The 19,873-nt window shown below is 26.5% G+C and overlaps 4 protein-coding genes across 7 annotated transcripts; 2 read left to right on the top strand and 2 right to left on the bottom strand.

Annotated features, from left to right (window-relative positions):
* Positions 1-185: 185 nt before the first annotated feature.
* On the bottom strand, positions 186-4,565 carry LOC126901196 (uncharacterized). The gene is made up of 2 exons (XM_050677526.1): positions 4,454-4,565; positions 186-2,821 (listed from the first exon to the last, which is right to left on the bottom strand). Exon 2 carries the CDS (start codon positions 1,999-2,001, stop codon positions 1,288-1,290), a length of 714 nt encoding a protein of 237 aa, XP_050533483.1. The 5' UTR covers positions 2,002-2,821; positions 4,454-4,565; the 3' UTR covers positions 186-1,287.
* Positions 4,566-9,765: 5,200 nt separating this feature from the next.
* Positions 9,766-12,209, top strand: LOC126900381 (elongation factor G, mitochondrial). The gene has a single exon (XM_050676049.1). The coding sequence runs from the start codon at positions 9,849-9,851 to the stop codon at positions 12,084-12,086; it is 2,238 nt and encodes a 745-aa protein (XP_050532006.1). The 5' UTR covers positions 9,766-9,848; the 3' UTR covers positions 12,087-12,209.
* A 56-nt stretch (positions 12,210-12,265) lies between these two features.
* LOC126900383 (protein lifeguard 4-like) lies at positions 12,266-14,723 on the bottom strand. 2 transcript variants are annotated; one of them, XM_050676055.1, is made up of 7 exons: positions 14,477-14,723; positions 14,038-14,160; positions 13,332-13,440; positions 13,170-13,275; positions 12,955-13,109; positions 12,608-12,740; positions 12,266-12,541 (listed from the first exon to the last, which is right to left on the bottom strand). In XM_050676055.1, exons 2-7 carry the CDS (start codon positions 14,093-14,095, stop codon positions 12,407-12,409), a joined length of 696 nt encoding a protein of 231 aa, XP_050532012.1. In that variant the 5' UTR covers positions 14,096-14,160; positions 14,477-14,723; the 3' UTR covers positions 12,266-12,406. The 2 variants fall into 2 exon arrangements, with proteins under 2 accessions (XP_050532012.1, XP_050532011.1); XM_050676054.1 differs by having other exon boundaries at positions 14,387-14,723.
* Positions 14,724-14,840: 117 nt separating this feature from the next.
* LOC126900382 (caseinolytic peptidase B protein homolog) lies at positions 14,841-19,479 on the top strand. 3 transcript variants are annotated; one of them, XM_050676051.1, is made up of 10 exons: positions 14,841-15,207; positions 15,768-15,813; positions 15,877-16,070; positions 16,353-16,579; positions 16,643-16,757; positions 16,820-16,998; positions 17,943-18,050; positions 18,402-18,549; positions 18,617-18,828; positions 19,137-19,479. In XM_050676051.1, exons 1-10 carry the CDS (start codon positions 14,964-14,966, stop codon positions 19,410-19,412), a joined length of 1,749 nt encoding a protein of 582 aa, XP_050532008.1. In that variant the 5' UTR covers positions 14,841-14,963; the 3' UTR covers positions 19,413-19,479. The 3 variants fall into 3 exon arrangements, with proteins under 3 accessions (XP_050532008.1, XP_050532010.1, XP_050532007.1); XM_050676053.1 differs by lacking the exon at positions 19,137-19,479 and adding an exon at positions 19,032-19,126 and having other exon boundaries at positions 14,843-15,207; positions 17,943-18,104; XM_050676050.1 differs by having other exon boundaries at positions 14,844-15,207; positions 17,943-18,104.
* The last annotated feature ends 394 nt before the right edge of the window (positions 19,480-19,873 follow it).

The raw sequence follows: 19,873 nt of genomic DNA on the forward strand, positions 1-19,873 counted from the left end.
TACTACTCTTGTTCTTTCGCCTTAACAGTTTCTCTAACTCTCCTTTTTTTCTTAAACCACTCATTAATTGCTCTACGAGGATTCCATTTGGCTAATGGAGGAAGATTAAAACAAATATATAGATATTCATTCTCCCTTTCAATACTTAGACTGNAAATATATAGATATTCATTCTCGCTTTCAATACTTAGACTGCTTCTATTGCTGGTTTTCAACAAATTGTTCACACTAATCACTCTTTCAACATCAGCGGAATGAGGTTTTGCTGCAACAATTCTGCCCATTATAACAGAAACATTGGGAAAAAAATTTGTCATCACTAAAGCCTGAAGAGTTTCTTTCAAGCTGATTTTTTTTTAACTGCTCAATATTTTGATGAGTGAGAAGCTCCGAATATTCCTTTGAAAGTTCAGCAAGATCTAAGTTGCTTCCTATCAATTTATGAAGTGCTTTCATATCAACGGACGGCACTAGCTCAGTGAATGATTTCAAAATTTTAACAGTATCCGCATCAATATCGAATTTTTCCTGCAATAAATTTACAAGAGAATCCACAAGTTCATTGCAGATTGCAGAGTAGTCTCGATTCTGAGAAACAAACTTGTGATGTTCCTTTGAACGATGTTTTCGATTTCTTGTTAAGACTTCTCCTTTTAGTAAAACCTCATTTTCACTTTGAATTTCTAACTGTTCTTTTAAGGTTGTCACCCATCCACCAAGTAACGTTTCCATTTTTAATATTTTAAGCCTGGATATAACGTTCACTGTCTCTTTGTCCATGTCTAAAATTGTAATTGTATCAGATTGCAGTTTTTTCTAATATCTGCTGAAAACCATCAATACGTCTGCAATAAATGTCAGGATTTGTAGATTGTTATAATTGATTAAAAAAAGTCTGTATCCTCTTGCCTCTTTGTCAGAACAATCTTTCGAGAACAATACTAAAGCATTCCAAGAAACCAAAACTGAATTGATTAAATCAAACGAAAATTCGGACCACCGCACTTCAAATAAACGAGGCAACCGCGAGAGAGATCATTTATTTTTTTCGGCCATCTGTTGGTGATGCTTGGTTCTTAAGTTGGAAGAGTGTAGAATGAAGCTTAAACCAACTTACTCTGAAAAAATATATTTCAACTCTACAATACAATTACTAATCGATTTGAAAGCCAAATCCGATCTGTGTGCTGCACACCATATGGTAATGAAAGGAAGATTTGAGTTAATCTTGTACTTTTTCTTAAAGAGCTCCCACAACCCTGCTCTACAACCAGTGTTCACTGCTGCTCAATCTGTTACCAAAGAGGTGGCAAATTCAAAAAGTTGTCTAGACATTCCTTCTCCAACAGTAGTATCGATGGCGTTCTCTATTGCACCAAGTATTACCGCAGCACTTTGACAAGTTGGTTCACTTATCCCAAGGAAATATTGAACTGATTCACCAGATTTTTTTATGACTTTTGCAAAAACACATATCTTGTCTATTTGCATGCGGTCCACACTGCCATCACATTCCAAAGAAAGCGATAAAATGTTAGAGCTCAGTATATTTTGCACACTATGATCACTTTTAGTAATACACTGAATAAATTCTTTATGTGCGGTTGGGGTCAAATATTGAAAATTTACGTCTAGAGGAACACACAGAACACTCACATTTTTATCTTGAAACAATTGAGCAGCTATGGAAGTAACAACTCTTGATGGAAATGAGTAAGCACTGAGAGTAATTGTTTTTGCGTCAGTATATGTATGTATCATTAATCCGCCAATTTTATTTGCTAGGTCTTCGTTCATTTGTGTGAGTATGTTATCCATAGTACATTCTTTTGCTTTTTCTGGTACTTTTAAAGTAGATAATCTAAAAGTTTTCACAGACTCCGAATGATATTTCTGAGAAATATGTTTTTCTATCGTATCGTTTCTAAATCTAGTACCATCTGTTACTATCGCAAGCAATCGAGTCATTGTTCCATGAAGCTTTACTAAGTTTGGAAACATGTTGCAGTATTTACATTTTACGTAGTGCTTACCATCTCGGTGATAATGCTCAAATGCCTAAACATTGGAGTTTTGTTTATTTGCTTCAGGTTTAGAAATTGGAATTTCTTGTGTGAGGGTTTCATTTGAGTTTTCATTTTCCGAAATTTCTTCGATTATTTCTTTTTCTTTAATTGGTTCCGATAACCAGTTGAGATTCCTCAGGAGATGCTGAGTTTTGTGTGGCTAAATTTGACTGGATCGAACAACTTGCTTTATTTAGATTCAGCCAACTATACAAAGAAGTTGTTTTGCAAGATTTTTTTACATCTTTTTGAAGAGATGAAGCCCGTTTCATTTTTACACTTTTTCACTTTTCACTATAAGATAAGTACTGTCTTTTTTTGTATTATTTTTCACATTTATTAATATAAGTATATAATACAGTTATTCACGTGAATTTATTTACTGTAGTGCTAGCCTATAGACCTATATGTCCTGAGCAAAATCATGCAGTAGTCAACATGCGCATATTCTATAGTGCAGTATTTCTTAAACTACAATATAAAGAAATGTTGATAACGAATTAGATAAAATAAACAGATAAAATTAGTGTTTGGTTTCAATACGACTGTGTCTTGCGATACTGTGCGTCTTATTTATTTTTAAATGGGTTTTAACGACGGCACTACGACATTACCGATATCGTACATAACGCTACTATATCGGCTACTACGCAATGCCACAATGTGCATCGGCCACACGAAGTCGTCTTACGTCGTATAGGTCTATAGAAAACTTATATGTTCCCAATGCGATCATACCGTTGCCAGTCTTTTTTCTAATATAAAATAAAAATACATTACGATTTGTTAAAAATTAAATTATGTGCTTAAACTTTTAAGTTAAAATACGTTTTTAATTTGATAACTTTCAATTTTTATTTATATAAATTTATGGCTTCAATATTTTATTATTAGAATTTACCTAATTTTTTACAGGTGAAAAAAATCTACTACCCAATTTTGAATTTTCAACTACCCAAATTATGTTTTCAACTATCAATTTGGGTTCTACTATCCGTTAAAATAAGCCCTGTCACAGGAGATCGCTTAATAATGTTTTAATTAGAAATCCGTGTGTATGAGCAAAATAATCATGGTTGTATTTAAGATTTTGCTGTGGGGCGGCTACATAAATTTTGGTGATTTAAATTATAAATTATAAAAGAATTCCAATGAGGCTGTAAGGTAAATTCTATAAGACTCTAGTGAGACCAGCTATGATGTATGTTTCAGAGTGTTGGGCGGTTGACAAGAAAGTAGAGCAGAGAATGAATGTAGCAAAGATGAGAATGTTTAGATGGATGAGTGTGGGGACTTTATCAAATCTAATTCGACAATATATACTTTAAAAACATTATAAATGAATGAATTTAATTGTCTATATGGAGAAATTTATTTGGTTAAGAAATTTTTATTTGATAAAGGGAAAATCTTTTTCTAATTTTTGAAGGTAATATCATTAATTAGATACTATTTATAATCATTTGACGTTTCGTTGAAAATAAGTTTAAATGTACATTCAATGTAATTTAGATTCATGGAACTTGACTAAAAATTGAAGGCATTATTACTATAGCAATCCCTTAAAAGGTATTTTAAAACAAAATTTTAACATAAAGATGTTTTTAACTATGGAAGCTATTTTCACATTAAAGATAAGTCATCAGGACAAAAAAAAATTGTTTACACATAATGTGTAATATAAGATTAAATTTAATATATGTTTAAAGGTCACAGTATTTTCCGAACATTATTAAAAGTTATGTTGCAAAAGTTGCTACTTTTAATCACCTTTATGGGCAGTTATAGAGTTAAATTTTTATAAAACCTGTACTATATGAAAGATATACGTCTTAGGTATTTATACAAAAAAAATCAATTTTTTGGTTTATTTATAAAAAAGTCAAAATCTACAAATATTTAAAATTATGAAATTTAATACCTGCTTTAATTTCTCAAAAACTAATTTATATATTATACTTATTATTTAAGACTATCTTTATTGTATGTTAATGATTAATTAGTAATAGTATAGGTTGGTTAAATATTATAACAAGTTTTTTTAGGATAGTGCGGAAAGTATCCTGTCCAAGTATATAGTTTCTTTAAAAATTAGAGAAATACTTTTGTTAAAAATACAGAAATTAATAAAACAAAAGAAGTTTATTACACTTGTTTGAAAATATATAGATAAAAATCATAAAAACTTAAGCATTAAAAAAAAATATTAAATAATTATTACGAAAGTTTTGTTTGCGAAATTTCTATGTCATCTTTATAGAAATCTATATATCAGGGGTAGCATTTAGATTTTCTATCATGGAACTTGTGTTATAACAGTCCGATTCTCCATGTCTTTCTTTTAATCAGTTACAGAAAAGGATTCATATTGACCATCATAAACTTACTAGGAGTAACTAGGAGTCAAATTCATTTGAATATTTTCCAGCGACTTTTTAGTATTAATATAAGATCCATCATGAGTTTCATCTTCACCATCTAGAGTAAGATCTATGTAATTTGCAAAACTTGGTATAAAGGATGATTTTTTTATCATAACCCACCTAATTACTTACAGAATAATAATTTCAACTTTTTTTTTTTGGTTATCTTTAGTTACACATTATTCTTGAATTATTAACTATGTAATACTTTTTAAGTTCAACCCTTATGCCTGGTAAGGGTGTCCACTTTGTTTAAAAAACAGAGAACACATATTTTGAATTTAATAAAATGTTTGAGTTTTTAATTTAATAGTAAATGGCATTTGAATTTTTAGTATAGCTTTATTTGTTTATTAGATATAAACATTTAAAGTTTCAAATTTTTAAGTTAATATACATGTATAATACACAAGGAATTACAAAAACAGGTAGCTGATTAGTTTTTTATGACATCGATATTAGCAGGTACACAGCATTGTTATTATCAATGGTAGTGAGGCATATTGTTGTGAGTTCATAAATACACTAACTGACAATATAGAAAGTATATCGATCTATAGTCATAATTGATAATAAACAATCCATGACTGTGACAGCAATTGAGCAGGTTATGATAAAAAAATTACTCTGTATACGACTTGAGAGTATAGTAATACACTATTTGTTTGCCTTGAGGAGTATCATTAAAGTATCGTATAGATAATATTTTATTTTTTGTATACTTAGAACTTGAACTTGTAACTCAGTATCAACATCTATTTGCTGATTTTTACGGATATTGAAAGTTAGAAAAAAGTTTAGATATCACAGATAGTAGCGAGTTTTAATCAAATTTTAGTTGAAAATTAGGTGTTAATTTTATTAGGTGATAAGTGATGCATAATAAAACATATGAATTGGTCATTATCTCATAAGAATATAGTTTTAAAAAATAAAATGTATTTAAAATTAGTAAAATACTTAATTTAATATAATGCTATGTAATATTTTTTGATAAATTGTGATTATGCTCAAATTTAATAAATTTTAATAAATTTAATTTAATAAAAAAAATTAAAAATTATAAATATATATTGAATAATAATACTGTAGTAATTAACAAGAGAGTTTATTTTAACCTGGTATAGTTTTTAACGAGGCGGAATTGAGACGCACTTTACGATTGCTTTAAAATAAACACAGCTATGTTATAACCTTTCAAAAATATATATTATTGTTTGATTTAATTTTTAATTGCCAAAAAAATATTTTAAGATTCCTGACCTTAGTTTTTTTAAACATTATCACTAAATTCTATACATAAAAATGGTTATTGTATTTATTCGAAGCAAAATATTGATAAAATAATTCTTATGTATTGAAATAATGTTCTGTTTCTTTAGCCATTTAACTTAATTTCTTTTTTAAGCCTCAACCCATAAATTTATGTTAGAAGATACATTAATACGGTAAATATCTTTAATATAATCATAGGTTGTTTAAATTTTAATGAGAATTAAATAGTTTTGAATTTCATACACTAAAGTTTTATTACTTGTGAAGTAACTATTCAGTGTTTTTTAATTTTATAAATAATTTTGTTTACTCATTTTAAGAAATCTAATAATAAAATTGCTCTTGACGTCTTGATTCCTCGGCCATTCTTTTTCTTATAGCCTTAAGAAAGCTTCTTCGACTTCATTAATTTCATTTGGTGCAAGATTTTCTTATGGGTTTTTTGATAGATTTATATTTCCCAAATTATTTTCTCGGTTCAAATTCTTATGAATACTTTTAATCCTTCATTAGGTAGGTCGAGTCTATCAGACCTAAATATTTTCTTTTTTTGTTTCGTAATTGTTAAAATATATTTCTAAGTATGTCTATGTAATTGTTATTCACATTTGAAGAAATAAAGTTTTACCATACAAGAATAAAATCGATTTAATTATATGAGTCTATCAGACCCATGATATCTATTAACATAACATTTTTTCACCTACCTAATGAAAGGTTAACGCGATTCTTTTTCATGATCTTAGCAGGGATATTTAGTTTTAGTTTTAGTTATTATTGAGGTGGACATAATGCCCGTGCACTCAGACCTGTTGGTCCATTGTGCGCACCTCATACCGAATTGTCTTGATTCGGTTTAACCACCTAAGTGTTATCACCAAAGTGTTAATACATTACCAACCATAAAGTCACCTCTAAAGATGACCAAAGATTCCTGTCTTTCTGGCGAAATTAAGTATCTCTCTGGGTTTTAGGTTTTTAATATCCTCTTTTTCAGGAAATGGTTTATTCAAGTAGTTTGATCTTAGTGTGGACAAGGCTTCACATTCGCACATGATGTGAAATGAGTCTTCCTCTTCTACTCCACACTTCCTGCACAATGGTGATTCCGATACCCCCATTGCGTTAAGATGCTTAAGCAGGTGACCATGTCCTGTCAGTAGACCAGTCAGGGTGCTTATTTGATGTCTAGTCATGCTATTAAGATCACCCAGCAATAAACCAGGGGTCTTGATAAACATTTTAGATTGTCTAGGTACTACCAAGTACTTCCAGATTTTCCTGTGTTGTTCTCTGCACCAATTCTTGGGTAACGCTTTGAGCGATTGCTCAGTGAGCCCTACCACTGGTTCTGGTCCAACATAGGTGTTCTCTGCTACTTTCCTGGCTAGAAAGTCAGCATTCTCATTTCCAGTGACACCGTTGTGTCCCGGTTAGCAGGGATATTAGTGTACTTTTTATGTCTTGTTTCTAAAATGTTTAAACGTTTAACAACAGATTTTTTATAATTTTTTGCCACTATAAACAAATGAAAATTTAATTAATAATTGTAAATTGTTTAAACCTACAAAAAAACTTTCTTCGACTTAAAGAAATGAATCGCCAAAAATAAAATATCTTTACGATGTGTCACTTACTAATGGAATGCTTTGATTCACTTCGTAATAGTAGCGTACCGTTTAAATTAATTAAGAATTATGATAATCATTTCTCAGCTAAATAGAATTTAATTGTGTAAGTATTTACTCAAAACACTGGAAATTTAAAAGAAAATATAAGAACCATCGAATGCAATTCGACTGAAAGATTTGACAACATTCTGTTTAAACAAACTGGTATTTAACAAAAATTGTAATAGTTTTCACTGTTTCAATGGATACAAAAGCATTTATCACACAATTATTTCAAATTTATTTGTAAACTGAATAATTATTATATATTAAAAAAATATATAATGTATATTATTGTGCCTTTTTAAGCATAATAACATACATTATATTAGCAATTTAAGCTAATTCAAATTGTATATTCTATGTCAATTAAATTATATAATATACATGAAAAAATTTTGTATTAATATCATTTTTTGTTTTATCTCAATTTTATATTTCATAATATATTTAAATACAAAATATGTGTACAAAATTATCACAAATTGTTTTTGGTCTAATATCAAATAATATATATTTTATAACAAAGTGATTAAAATTCCAAGTTTTTTTTATAAAAATTTTTTTCCGAGTTAATAATAGATAATTAAAAAATAATCGATGTCGTGGGAAAAATGAAAAAAGTCGTAGATGTCGATATCGAATCAAAATATCGCTATCGTTAACAAACCCTATTATTATATATTTATATTTAAAATTTTCATTTTTCAAACAATGTATGAGGTGGTTCATTTATCAAACCCTACTCTATTAGTTACAAAATAAAAGTTATCATAAAAATGATTTTTTTTTTTTAATTTACCAATTATTATACATTTAAATTGAAACATGCTTATCTAATAAGCTTATTTAATTAATGAATGTTATTGCAAAGGCATTCATAAAAATATCGAGAATTTAGCTTGAATGGAAATTGAACTACTTAAAATATTGAGAAATATATAGGATATATTCAAAAATTAAATAAATAAATTTAAAAAAGGTAAAAAATATTATCAATAAAATATATTTACGAAGAGACTACCGGTACCCCAAATATTATGATGGTGCTGTGCTTTATTTTCGCGGACTACTAAAAAGTCAGGTTCAGACACTTTGCCAGTCCCCAAATGACGACCCCGTGTAAAATCTTTAATTTTGAGTTTGAAAAAAATGTTGGAGACTGATTATAAAATTCCCTTATTTAAAAATATATTTTTATATCCTAATATATATAATTTTCTGAATTTTTAGAGAGCTTTGGAGACTAAGTATTCCAAACTTTCCTAATGATTCTGATTACATAAACTTTTTATAATTATAAAAATGTTTAGGTAAATAATATATTTTATTATTTTAATACAAACATTCCTATTTTTGCATTTAATTATAGGACCTTTTTATTCTGAAGAAATTAAACATAAGGCTAATAATATTTTATTGTTATCAGTTTCTTACAGTAAAATAATTTAAATTTGAAATTCTAGTTTTATCTATAGTTAAAATATAGCTAAAATTTATTAACTAGTATATTGAATGATAAATTTTCATAACATAGTACTTATTAATTTTTCAAAAATTTCTTAGTAATAATTACTTTCTAGATATTTTCTGATTTATTAAAAACAAAAAAAAAAACCTTTTCCTTGGACAGCGATAAATATAAAAAATTTAGATCCATTTTGTAATTAACAGTATTAAACTCTTGACATACCAATGAAATATTATGTTAAATACAACATACTTTTCCACCTAAAATAAATTAGGATGGAGGAAAAATTTATTTAGTATCCCAAAAAAATTTGTTTTAATTGCGCCTATGAACTACACACTTTTAGATAGTTTCTCAAAACAATCAGCCAATAAAACAAAAAAAAAATTAAATAATTAAACATTTTACAAGTAATAAGTACTTTTTAATAAATTATACTTAATTTACAAATTGATAATTTTTATAGAATTCTTAAAAAAGCGAAAGGAAGCTGAAATTAAAATTACAAAATCAAATAAACATTAATTTTATGTATTTTAGTAGTTTTAACTCAACTAATATTGTTTTAATAATGTTTCAAAAATTAATAAAAGAATGTTATAAATATAATGCAACTCGACATTTTTAAATTGAGGTAAATTAATATTTATTTAATATAATAAATTTGTGTAAGATTTAGAAGAAGGGTGAGGGAACATTTATAGTCTTTTATATAAAAACTAATTTCAAAATATCGATGAACAATTTGTTATAAAATGATATAAAATAATGCTATATATATATAACCTCAAATTATTGTATTATCAATAATCTTATCAAAAACATACCTGACCGGCCTTCATGATGATAAATATTCATTTAAATATTTTTTTTTTCAAATGTTGAGTTAATTAAATTTTAAAATTATATATATATATAATTATTTAATAGTTATTAAGTAAAAATGTATTTTGGTTTAACTTTTGGTAGAAAGGTATTATTGAAAAAGGCTGATGTTTGGTTAAGATGCATGTGCAGTGTTTCTAAAAATGATATAAAACCTTTAGAATATATCCGAAATATTGGAATTTCAGCTCATATTGATTCTGGTAAGACTACTTTAACTGAGAGAATTTTATACTACACAGGCAAAATATCAAAAATGCACGAAGTTAAAGGAAAAGATAATGTTGGAGCAACAATGGATTCTATGGAGTTGGAAAGACAAAGAGGCATCACGATACAGTCAGCAGCAACGTATACAATATGGAAAGATCACAATATTAATATTATTGATACACCAGGTCATGTAGATTTCACTGTTGAAGTAGAAAGAGCTCTGAGAGTTTTAGATGGAGCTGTTTTAGTCTTGTGTGCTGTTGGTGGAGTACAAAGTCAAACATTAACTGTTAATCGACAAATGAAACGTTACAATGTTCCATGTTTAGCCTTTATAAATAAATTAGATAGACTTGGTGCTAACCCTTTTAAAGTTTTAGATAACATGAGATCAAAATTAGGACATAATGCTGCTTTTTTGCAATTACCTATTGGAAAAGAAAGCAATGTTAAAGGTATAGTGGACTTAATTCATAGAAAAGCAATCTACTTTAATGGTGATTTTGGTGATATTATTGAATATGGTGAGATTCCAGAAGATATGAAAAATCAAGTTGAAGAAAAGCGAATGGAATTAATTGAGCATGTCTCAAATGTTGATGAAATACTAGGAGAGATGTTTCTTGAAGAGAAAACTCCTTCAGAAAAGGAAATAAAAGAAGCTATTAGGAGAACTTGTATAAAAAAACAATTTACCCCAGTTCTTCTTGGAACTGCTTTGAAAAATAAAGGTGTACAACCTCTATTAGATGCTGTTTTGTCATACCTGCCAAATCCAGGCGAAGTAGAAAATTATGCTCTTAAAGAAACTGATAATGGAAAAACTGAGAAAGTTCTGCTAAATTCGAGTAGAAATGGAAGTCATCCATTTATTGCCTTAGCATTTAAATTAGAAGCTGGTAGATTTGGTCAATTAACATACATGCGATGTTATCAAGGAAAATTATCCAAAGGAGATACTATTTACAATTTTAGAACTTCAAAAAAAGTTCGTTTATCTAGATTAGTTCGTTTACACGCTGATCAAATGGAAGATGTTGATGAAATATATGCAGGCGATATATTTGCACTATTTGGTGTAGATTGCGCAAGTGGTGACACATTTATTTTAGATAGAAGGTTAAATATTTCTTTGGAGTCAATCTTTGTTCCAGATCCAGTTGTCTCTATGTCTATTAATCCAGTTAACACTAAAGATAGAGATAACTTCAGTAAAGCAATTGCGCGCTTTACAAAAGAAGACCCTACTTTTAGATTCCAATATGATAGCGATAACAAAGAATCAATTGTTTCAGGTATGGGTGAATTACATTTAGAAATTTATGCTCAAAGAATGCAAAAGGAATACAATTGTCCAGTCAATTTAGGTAAACCTAAAGTTGCATTTAGAGAAACATTAGTATCTCCTTTTGAGTTTGATTATTTTCATAAAAAACAGCATGGTGGACAAGGTCAATATGCTAGAGTTATTGGTATTTTAGAACCTTTGCCTCCAAATGAAAATACAAATTTGGATTTTGTGGATGAAACATCTGGCCCTAATGTTCCAAAACAATTTATTCCAGGAATTATTAAGGGTTTTAAGATGATGGCTGAAAAGGGTTTATATTCTGGACACAGAATATCTGGTGTGCGTATGAGGTTGTTAGATGGGGCTCATCATATAGTTGATTCTAGTGAATTAGCTTTTATATTAGCTACTCAGGGCGCAATCAAACAAGCATATGAAGAAGCTGCTTGGCAAATATTAGAGCCTATAATGGAAGTTGAAGTTGTTGTCCCTACAGAATTCCAAGGTCCAGTTATGGGCCAATTCAATAAACGTAGTGGTATTATAAGTGGAAGTGAAGGAACAGCAGATTGGGTGACAATATATGCTGAAGTACCATTAAATAGTATGTTTGGTTATGCTGGAGAACTGCGTTCATTAACTCAAGGTAAAGGTGAATTTAGTATGGATTATGTAAGATATTCACCTACTACTCCAGAGACACAAGAAAAAGTAGTAATGAATTATTTAGAAAGCACAGGTCAGCTTCAAGCATACCTTGATGCAAAGAAAAGTAGTAATAAAAATTTATGAATAATATTAAACACATAGTTGATCTTTAAATTTGTTATAATGCTGTACTGTTAAGTTACAACTGATTGTAATAATTTTGTACATAGTTTTATATTAAAAATAAATAAAATTTTGAGTAAGGTATTAATGTTTATATTGTTAAAATCAATAACCATTCTAGTATAACAATATGCAAATCACTAAAATCAATAAATTATATTTGGTTAACCAATTTAAAATTATAAAAATTGATATATAATCAAAGGTATATCATTTGTAGATTTTTGAATTAGTTATTATCAAATTAAATAAATAAAGTATATGTAACTATTATTTTAAAATTAATATACGAGGCTTCTAAGTTTAACATTCATATAAATCTTATGTAATATATTGGGTATAAAATTAATTATATCAAAATATAAACAAATTGTACCAAAAATAAAGTCATCTGAATGTAACTTCCACGTGAGTCTCTAAAATATTCCAAGAATAAATATGTAAAAATATAATACCTATATAATTTTAAGGATAATTTTTACCTGAATATCATATATTAAAAAAATTGAAATAACATATGCAGCTATACTTGAAAATATGAACTCATATGTTGTACTGCCAAGCAATATTTGAATTAAAATACCCACAGTGATTATTGTAGAAATCATTAACACACTAAAAAATAAAAATTAAGTATACCAGATATTACGAATTACTACAAGCAAATAGTAGTTCATTTATCAGAAAAATGAAGTCATTTTTTAACATTTTATGCCAAACAAATTATTATTGTTATATTTTTATTATTTAAACAAATATAAATGTATAAATTATTTTAAAATTAACTATTTTTATAAATGTTAACTGTCTTTTTAAATTTAACACTTACCAACATTCAGTCAATGATAAACAAACACAGTTACTCTTAATAATATATATCGTAGTTACTGTCATTACAAATAAAGTGAGTAATAATGTTTGCAATAGTGAAAATAAATCAAATGATGTTATAATAATACCAACACTACAGGCTTCAACAACTGTCTATAAAGTAAAATTTCATGTACAATAAAATTTAAAAAATTAAAATCAATAATTACTTACAAAAATGATTAATAACACAAGATTTGCAGGAAAATGTTTGCGTTTCATGTGTAGAAATATAAGTACTATTACATTAACAACTAATGTTATTGATATCATATATTCACTGAAATAAAGAATAATAATAAAATTCATTTATTTATTATTCTATGCATAACTTACAAATTATAAATGAAAAATCTTATTTTAGGAGTAAATAAACAGAAAAAACCCATGAAATTGTATGACAGAAGTTGAAGGATTAAAAGTACTAATACTTTTTTGGAAAATACTAAAACAGAAAAATGTTTTACAATATTATAAAAAAAAATTTTATTTAAAAGTTTTTAGGCAGTATTATATTTAAGGAAGGACATTTGTACTAGAACAACTCATAATAGGTGTCCTTTAGCAGTATAATTTAAAAAGGAATTGAAATTTTATCATTAGTTAATAGTTTTTTTCTTATTATTATTCAATAATAGTATTTTAAGAGCGTAATATTTTAAAATTGTAAGGGACTCAAAAGTTACAAAAATTAGGGCATGATTAAAGTACTTATTAAAAATCAAAATACATTGAAAAAATGTATTAGAATTAATAAAGTAATTAATTTTACTGCTAAAATTAGTAAACTCTGTTATGTGATTACATTAAAATATTGATTTTTATTAAATCAGATGTACTTTTTTTATTTTAATTTCAATTGTGAGTGTAATAATAAAATTATTAATATATATTAAACTTTGAGCAATTGCCTTTAAAAAAAAAGATCAAAATACATCAATTGTTTTTAAAAAATTTGAATAATTATTTTAATTAAAGTAAAGCATTAAAAAGCAAAATATTATCTTATGTTACATATTAATACAAATCATTCAATAAATACATAGACAAATTTTAAAATTGAACATATCTATTCCTTTAAGTTCCATTGAATGATGCATAATAGTCTTCCTTCCATTCTTGTTATCACTGATTAAGTTATCGAGATTTAATTTAAATTCATTACCTAAATAAAAAAATATTCAAAATTAAGTTCATCATGTATTGATTGATTATTTTTGTCCACTAGAACTACACCATTTGATATTAAATGTGAGTTACTACAATTAGGAATAATAAATTTAAGATAGCAATTATTAAATCTTTTTCTTAAAACAAAGAGTTTTTGACTATTAAGTATTTTGTTAGTCATTATAAATATTTTAATAAAATTATCTAATTAAAATAACAACCTAAGTTCTCTGCCATGAAGTAAAGACTAATATAATTTATAATTATCACTAAGCAACTCATAAAACATCCAAGATTTCTCAATTTCTTACTTTATATAAATTCAAGTTATTTTTTAAAATGATAGATTTTATTATTAACACTGACATAGTAGTCACAGAAGAACTGTGACTGAGGTTGTTTACTCTACACAAATGTCTATGTAGAGCATCTTTCTTACATAGACAAGTATACTTATAATTAGATCGCTACTTCATTCTACATAGCACATATGTTCTTAAAACATTATTTTATGTAATTTTCAAGAGTGCGGCCAAAATGTTTATTGTTATCATTCTAACAAATTATTATTGATAACAGATTCTCTAATTTATGATAATAGTGTCAACTTGGCTTCTCAATTTTTATATTTGTTATCAAAAATTTCAATGTTTAAAAAAAAAAATATTGTTACAGAATATTTTAAGAAGTCTTTAATTTTTTATAATATTATTATAAGCTATTATTATATACATTTATTTTGGAAATTAAAATAATATATCGCAACGAACAAAACGTATTATTTATGTACTAAGAGTGATGAATTCCCAATTAGTAAAATTAAGAAAAAATATAATATTAAACAATTTTTGGAAAACATTATTTTCTAGTCATGCCTCTTTTCAAAATATTAAAAGTAAATGTTCAACTAATCACGTGAAATTCGTACAAAAATATTGGTGTGATAGATTCATCAATTTAAATCGTTCTACAAAAAGCAAAAAAAATATCTGCAAGTGGTTGCTAGCTGCTAGTATAGTGTATGCTGGGTACAAGCAAAAAGGTATTTATTAACTTTATTTTAAAATAAGTAATTTGAGGTGTTTTAATATTACACATCATAAAGCATTATATGCAGCACTTAAAATTAATAGTTGATAGTTATATGCCAAGACTATCTAGATTACTAGTAGATCCAAGTGACAGTAACATGCTCTTAGATCCTTTGTTTTATAAATCTTAATTTTTATATATACTAACATTAAATATTAAAATATTTTATTTTATTATTGCATTTTAATTCATTAATTATATTTAAATAAAATAAAATTTGTTACCTAGGGTCAACAGTGTCATAATGACTTATATTTTTTTAGCATTTTGATTATTGATACTCTTGTTTGTATGTATTATATGTTGTTATAGTATCTGTACATATATCTTATTAAAATACAAAATTGGTACTATTATAATTATTTTTGATTAAATTATTATTTGATTTTTGTAAATTCTGTTTAAGTTATAATATAAGTTCTGTATATTCATTTGATCCTGGTATATTTTAATATTATGTTTACCATTTTGAAGTATATAAATAAAATGTTTTTTGTTATAATTTTATAGATATATATCAATTGATAAATGAAGGATTTGTTGAGGAATTTGAAGGGTATTTGTTTTTAACACATTATATTTTAGCTCTAATTAAGATTAATAATTTATTAAATTTCAGATACTTGAAAGAAAATCCCAAAGATGTTAACAAACGTCACATGTATGGGTGGGTTCCTTTACATGTAGTTGCTGTGCAAAATAAGGTCAAACTATTAGAAACATTACTAAAAAATGGAGCAGATCCAAATATAACTGATGGATTTTCTAACATTTATCATGTAGCCCAAAAGTTTAATGATAATATTTCTAATGGTAATTTTTATATAATTATATTTCTTTAATATACCTATAGTAGATCAGCTCTAATAGATAATTGTATTAACTTATCAATCAATTAGATTCTTATTTTATTTCTTTGGAGTTTTTTACATTTGTAATTACATTTAACTTATTTTGATTTAAAAAAGAAGTGGACTTTTGTTTCATTGATTTTTTTAAAAACATTGAGATTGTCATTTTTTGAATAATATTCTATTACTTATTTATCTTAATTGTATAATTTAAAATTAAATTTTTATATTTATATGCTTTCAGTCAAATTTATAAGAGAAAATTGTTTCACATCATCTTTCAATCACAATGCTACTGTACAAGGTTTTACAGCTCTTCATTATGCAGCATTAATGAATCATATAGAATCTCTAATACTACTTATAGAGTTTGGAGCAGATCCTTACATAAAATCTGTTACTGGTCATAAACCAATAAATTTAACAACAGATGTTCGCGTTTATAATCTCCTACTAGAATATGAAAAAAATGTAAAATTTTTAAACACATTATATAGGAATAAATAAATTTATTAATAATAAACATATTTTTAGTATGAAAATATTAAAAGAAAACGTGAAATTGAAGAGCGGAAACGCTTTCCTTTAGAAATGAGATTGAAAGAAAAAATTGTTGGTCAAGATAACGCAATCAAATCAGTTGCGTCAGGTAAAAAAACTCGGACCTAGAATAAATTCATACTTTATGAAATATATTCCTTCAAAATATAGCTATACGTCGCAAGGAAAATGGATGGATTGATGATGAGCATCCATTAGTATTTTTATTTCTTGGATCATCTGGAATTGGTAAAACTGAATTAGCTAAACAAATAGCTCACTATATGCACAAAAATAGTAGTGATGGTTTTATTCGACTTGATATGTCTGAATATCAACAAAAACATGAGGTAATCATTTGTTTTAACATTTATTAACATATAATCAATAATATATGGAATAAAATAATATAGTACTTAATTTACTCATTTCACATTATGTGCGAATGTGAAGCCTTGTCCACACTTAGATCAAACTACTTAAGTAAACCTTCTCCTGAAAAAGAAGATATAAAAAACCTAAGACCCAGAGAGATACTTAATTTCGCCGCAAAGACAGGACTCTTTGGATATTTATAGGGGTAACTTGATGGTCCACCCTTATACAATAATAAGTATAATGTAATAACACTTAAGTGTTCAAGACAATTTGGTATAAGGTGTGCACAATGGACCAACAGGTCTGAGTGAATGGGCATTATGTCCACCTCAATAAAAACTAAACTAGTAAAAATCAAAGTATTTTTTTCTTTAGTTGAGTAATTTGTGGAATGTCAAGGAATTTTTATTAGATTACCTGGAATTTTGATAAAATTGTTTTACAATGTAGTGCTGGGCTGAACTGAGAGGCAACGTTCCAGAGGCACAATAATTGTCGCAGTATACTCACTTCAAAAAATACTTCTATCATATTATAAAAAGAAATGATGACCCAGAATAAAGATTAAAAACAAATTTTACAAATCGGATACACTTATAGTAGTCCTCATCTTTCTATAAACAGTAGATTAGTGGGATTTCTGTCGAAATTTAATTACAGTTTTAATAATTTTGCTATTAATTAAATTACATTAATTTTAATTTACTTAAATGTTGAAGTATTGTAATTTAAAAACAGAGTAGGGGAAATTTTATCATTTTTTTGATAATACCTTACTATTTCTATTAGTACACTTATTCATTTTTCATGTTTTATTTGAAGAAATAATTATTTAATAAATTTTTAATATTTTTCTACTACTCTTAATAACGGTACTAAACTGCTACTACTAAACTACTTAAATTGTTATATATAGGTTGCTAAAATGATTGGTTCACCACCTGGCTATGTTGGTTATGATGATGGTGGATTTTTAACAAAACAACTGACAAAGAATCCAAATGCTGTAGTATTGTTTGATGAAGTTGAAAAGGCACATACTGATGTGTTAACAGTATTGCTACAATTGTTTGATGAAGTACGCATTGGTTATTTCATATTTATGTTTATAGTTCAATATACTACCAAAATAATTACTTGCAAAGTTTTGAAAATGTACTATTACAAATTTTTCTTATACTTTATAAATAGAATTTTTATATATCTTATTGTTATAACTAAATATACAGATTGTTCAAAGAGTTAGGAAAGAAGTTTCCATTACTTCCTTTGTTCACAACAATTTACCTATTTCTTTTCTTATTGTGGATTCAGTCACCATAGTTCTCTTTAGGGATGTGTATCAAAAAATTAATGGTTTTTTATTTCATAACAGGGAAGACTAACTGATGGTCAAGGTAAAACTATTGAATGTAAAAATGCAATTTTTGTAATGACTTCAAATTTAGCCAGCAGTCAAATTGCAGAACATGCTGTTGAGTTACGAAAGGAGCAACAAGAAAATGAACTAAGAGAAAATAACCGTGAGTATAATTCACATTGATATTTTTACAACTCTATCATAAAATTTATGGAAATTTTAACTTCTAGGAATAATTAACAAAGAAATTAAAAATGAGCCTTCAAATGAAATGTATATATCAAGAAACTTTAAAGATAAGGTAGTCAAACCAATTTTAAAAAAGCATTTTAAGCGAGATGAGTTTTTGGGTCGCATTAATGAAATAGTTTATTTTTTACCCTTTTCTGAACGAGAATTAAAGATGATCGTCCAAAAAGAATTAAAACATTGGCAAGATATGGTAAATATTTTACTACTATAAAATCAGCATACTTTTCATCTTAAATATATTATTACATTAAAGTGTTTGGTATAATAATAATAATATTTTGAGAGAAAAGTATTTCGGTATCAAATTACATTATATTGTCTTTAAGTAAGAATATACTTAAATATTTTTATCTTAATGCTATATAACTTAGGTACTTATGCGTTTCCTTTTAGGTGTAATGTTATATTTAAGATGCAAAGTATTCCTATTTTATAATATCAAATAAAATCATGATTAACAGTGTTGTTAATTGGTGTATTATATCATAATTGTTTAAGGCAAAAAGAAAACATAGAGTTATTATTGAATGGGATAGTGCAGTAGAACATGTATTGATAAACAGTTATGATATAAGTTATGGAGCAAGATCTATTAAACATGAAGTAGAACGATCGGTAGTTTCTCAACTAGCAGCAGCTCACGAAAAAGGTGTTATTAAAGAGAATATTGTAATAAAAATTGTTGCAGATCTTACTAAAGGCGAACATGGCCATATTTTTCTTAAAATCTTAAATAAAAATAAGTTTGTATCTTTAGATGAAATCCAAAATTGAATCATTTGTTATATGAATATATTGATATTGTTATTTATTTAAATAAATTTTAATATTTAAAGCTTTATTTGTATTGAAAATTTCTTGGATATAATATATTAACTACTTGTATAATTATGTAGAAAATTAAACAATAGCACTATATAAGTGATTATTGTATCATAACCACCAATTATTCTCAATAAATACAATTTGAGAAAAAAAATTGTTGCTTTTTGATTTTCAGCTAATAATTACTTTTAAAAATCATCTCTCATAACTTAATTTTTTAAAATGATAACATAAATCTTTAACTAGATTATAAAATAGGATATAATCTAATTAAGAAAATGACTTGTCAAAAACTATCTAAAAACTTTTAGATCAGTATTTCAGAAGTTATAAATAATTTAAAGTAATAATTGGTGTTGATGAGTATGGGGTGCTTCTATTATTACCACTAGTTATTTCCCGACCATACT

This window comes from Daktulosphaira vitifoliae, unplaced genomic scaffold (assembly GCF_025091365.1).
Source record: "Daktulosphaira vitifoliae isolate Bord-2020 unplaced genomic scaffold, ASM2509136v1 Scaffold_3, whole genome shotgun sequence".
Lineage (NCBI taxonomy): Eukaryota > Metazoa > Arthropoda > Insecta > Hemiptera > Phylloxeridae > Daktulosphaira > Daktulosphaira vitifoliae.

What these genes read in the sequence shown, in the direction of transcription:
- LOC126901196 (XM_050677526.1), bottom strand. Translation starts at nt 2,001, where the DNA reads ATGTTTCCAAACTTAGTAAAGCTTCATGGAACAATGACTCGATTGCTT.
- LOC126900381 (XM_050676049.1), top strand. Translation starts at nt 9,849, where the DNA reads ATGTATTTTGGTTTAACTTTTGGTAGAAAGGTATTATTGAAAAAGGCT.
- LOC126900383 (XM_050676054.1), bottom strand. Translation starts at nt 14,447, where the DNA reads ATGAGTTGCTTAGTGATAATTATAAATTATATTAGTCTTTACTTCATG. An exon ending in TTGTGTTATTAATCATTTTT is followed by an intron (nt 13,110 to 13,169) that starts GTAAGTAATTAT and finishes TTTACTTTATAG; the next exon opens with ACAGTTGTTGAAGCCTGTAG. An exon ending in TTTTAATATATGATATTCAG is followed by an intron (nt 12,542 to 12,607) that starts GTAAAAATTATC and finishes GGAATATTTTAG; the next exon opens with AGACTCACGTGGAAGTTACA.
- LOC126900382 (XM_050676050.1), top strand. Translation starts at nt 14,964, where the DNA reads ATGAATTCCCAATTAGTAAAATTAAGAAAAAATATAATATTAAACAAT. An exon ending in AATATCAACAAAAACATGAG is followed by an intron (nt 16,999 to 17,942) that starts GTAATCATTTGT and finishes TGTTATATATAG; the next exon opens with GTTGCTAAAATGATTGGTTC. An exon ending in TAAAACATTGGCAAGATATG is followed by an intron (nt 18,829 to 19,136) that starts GTAAATATTTTA and finishes TAATTGTTTAAG; the next exon opens with GCAAAAAGAAAACATAGAGT.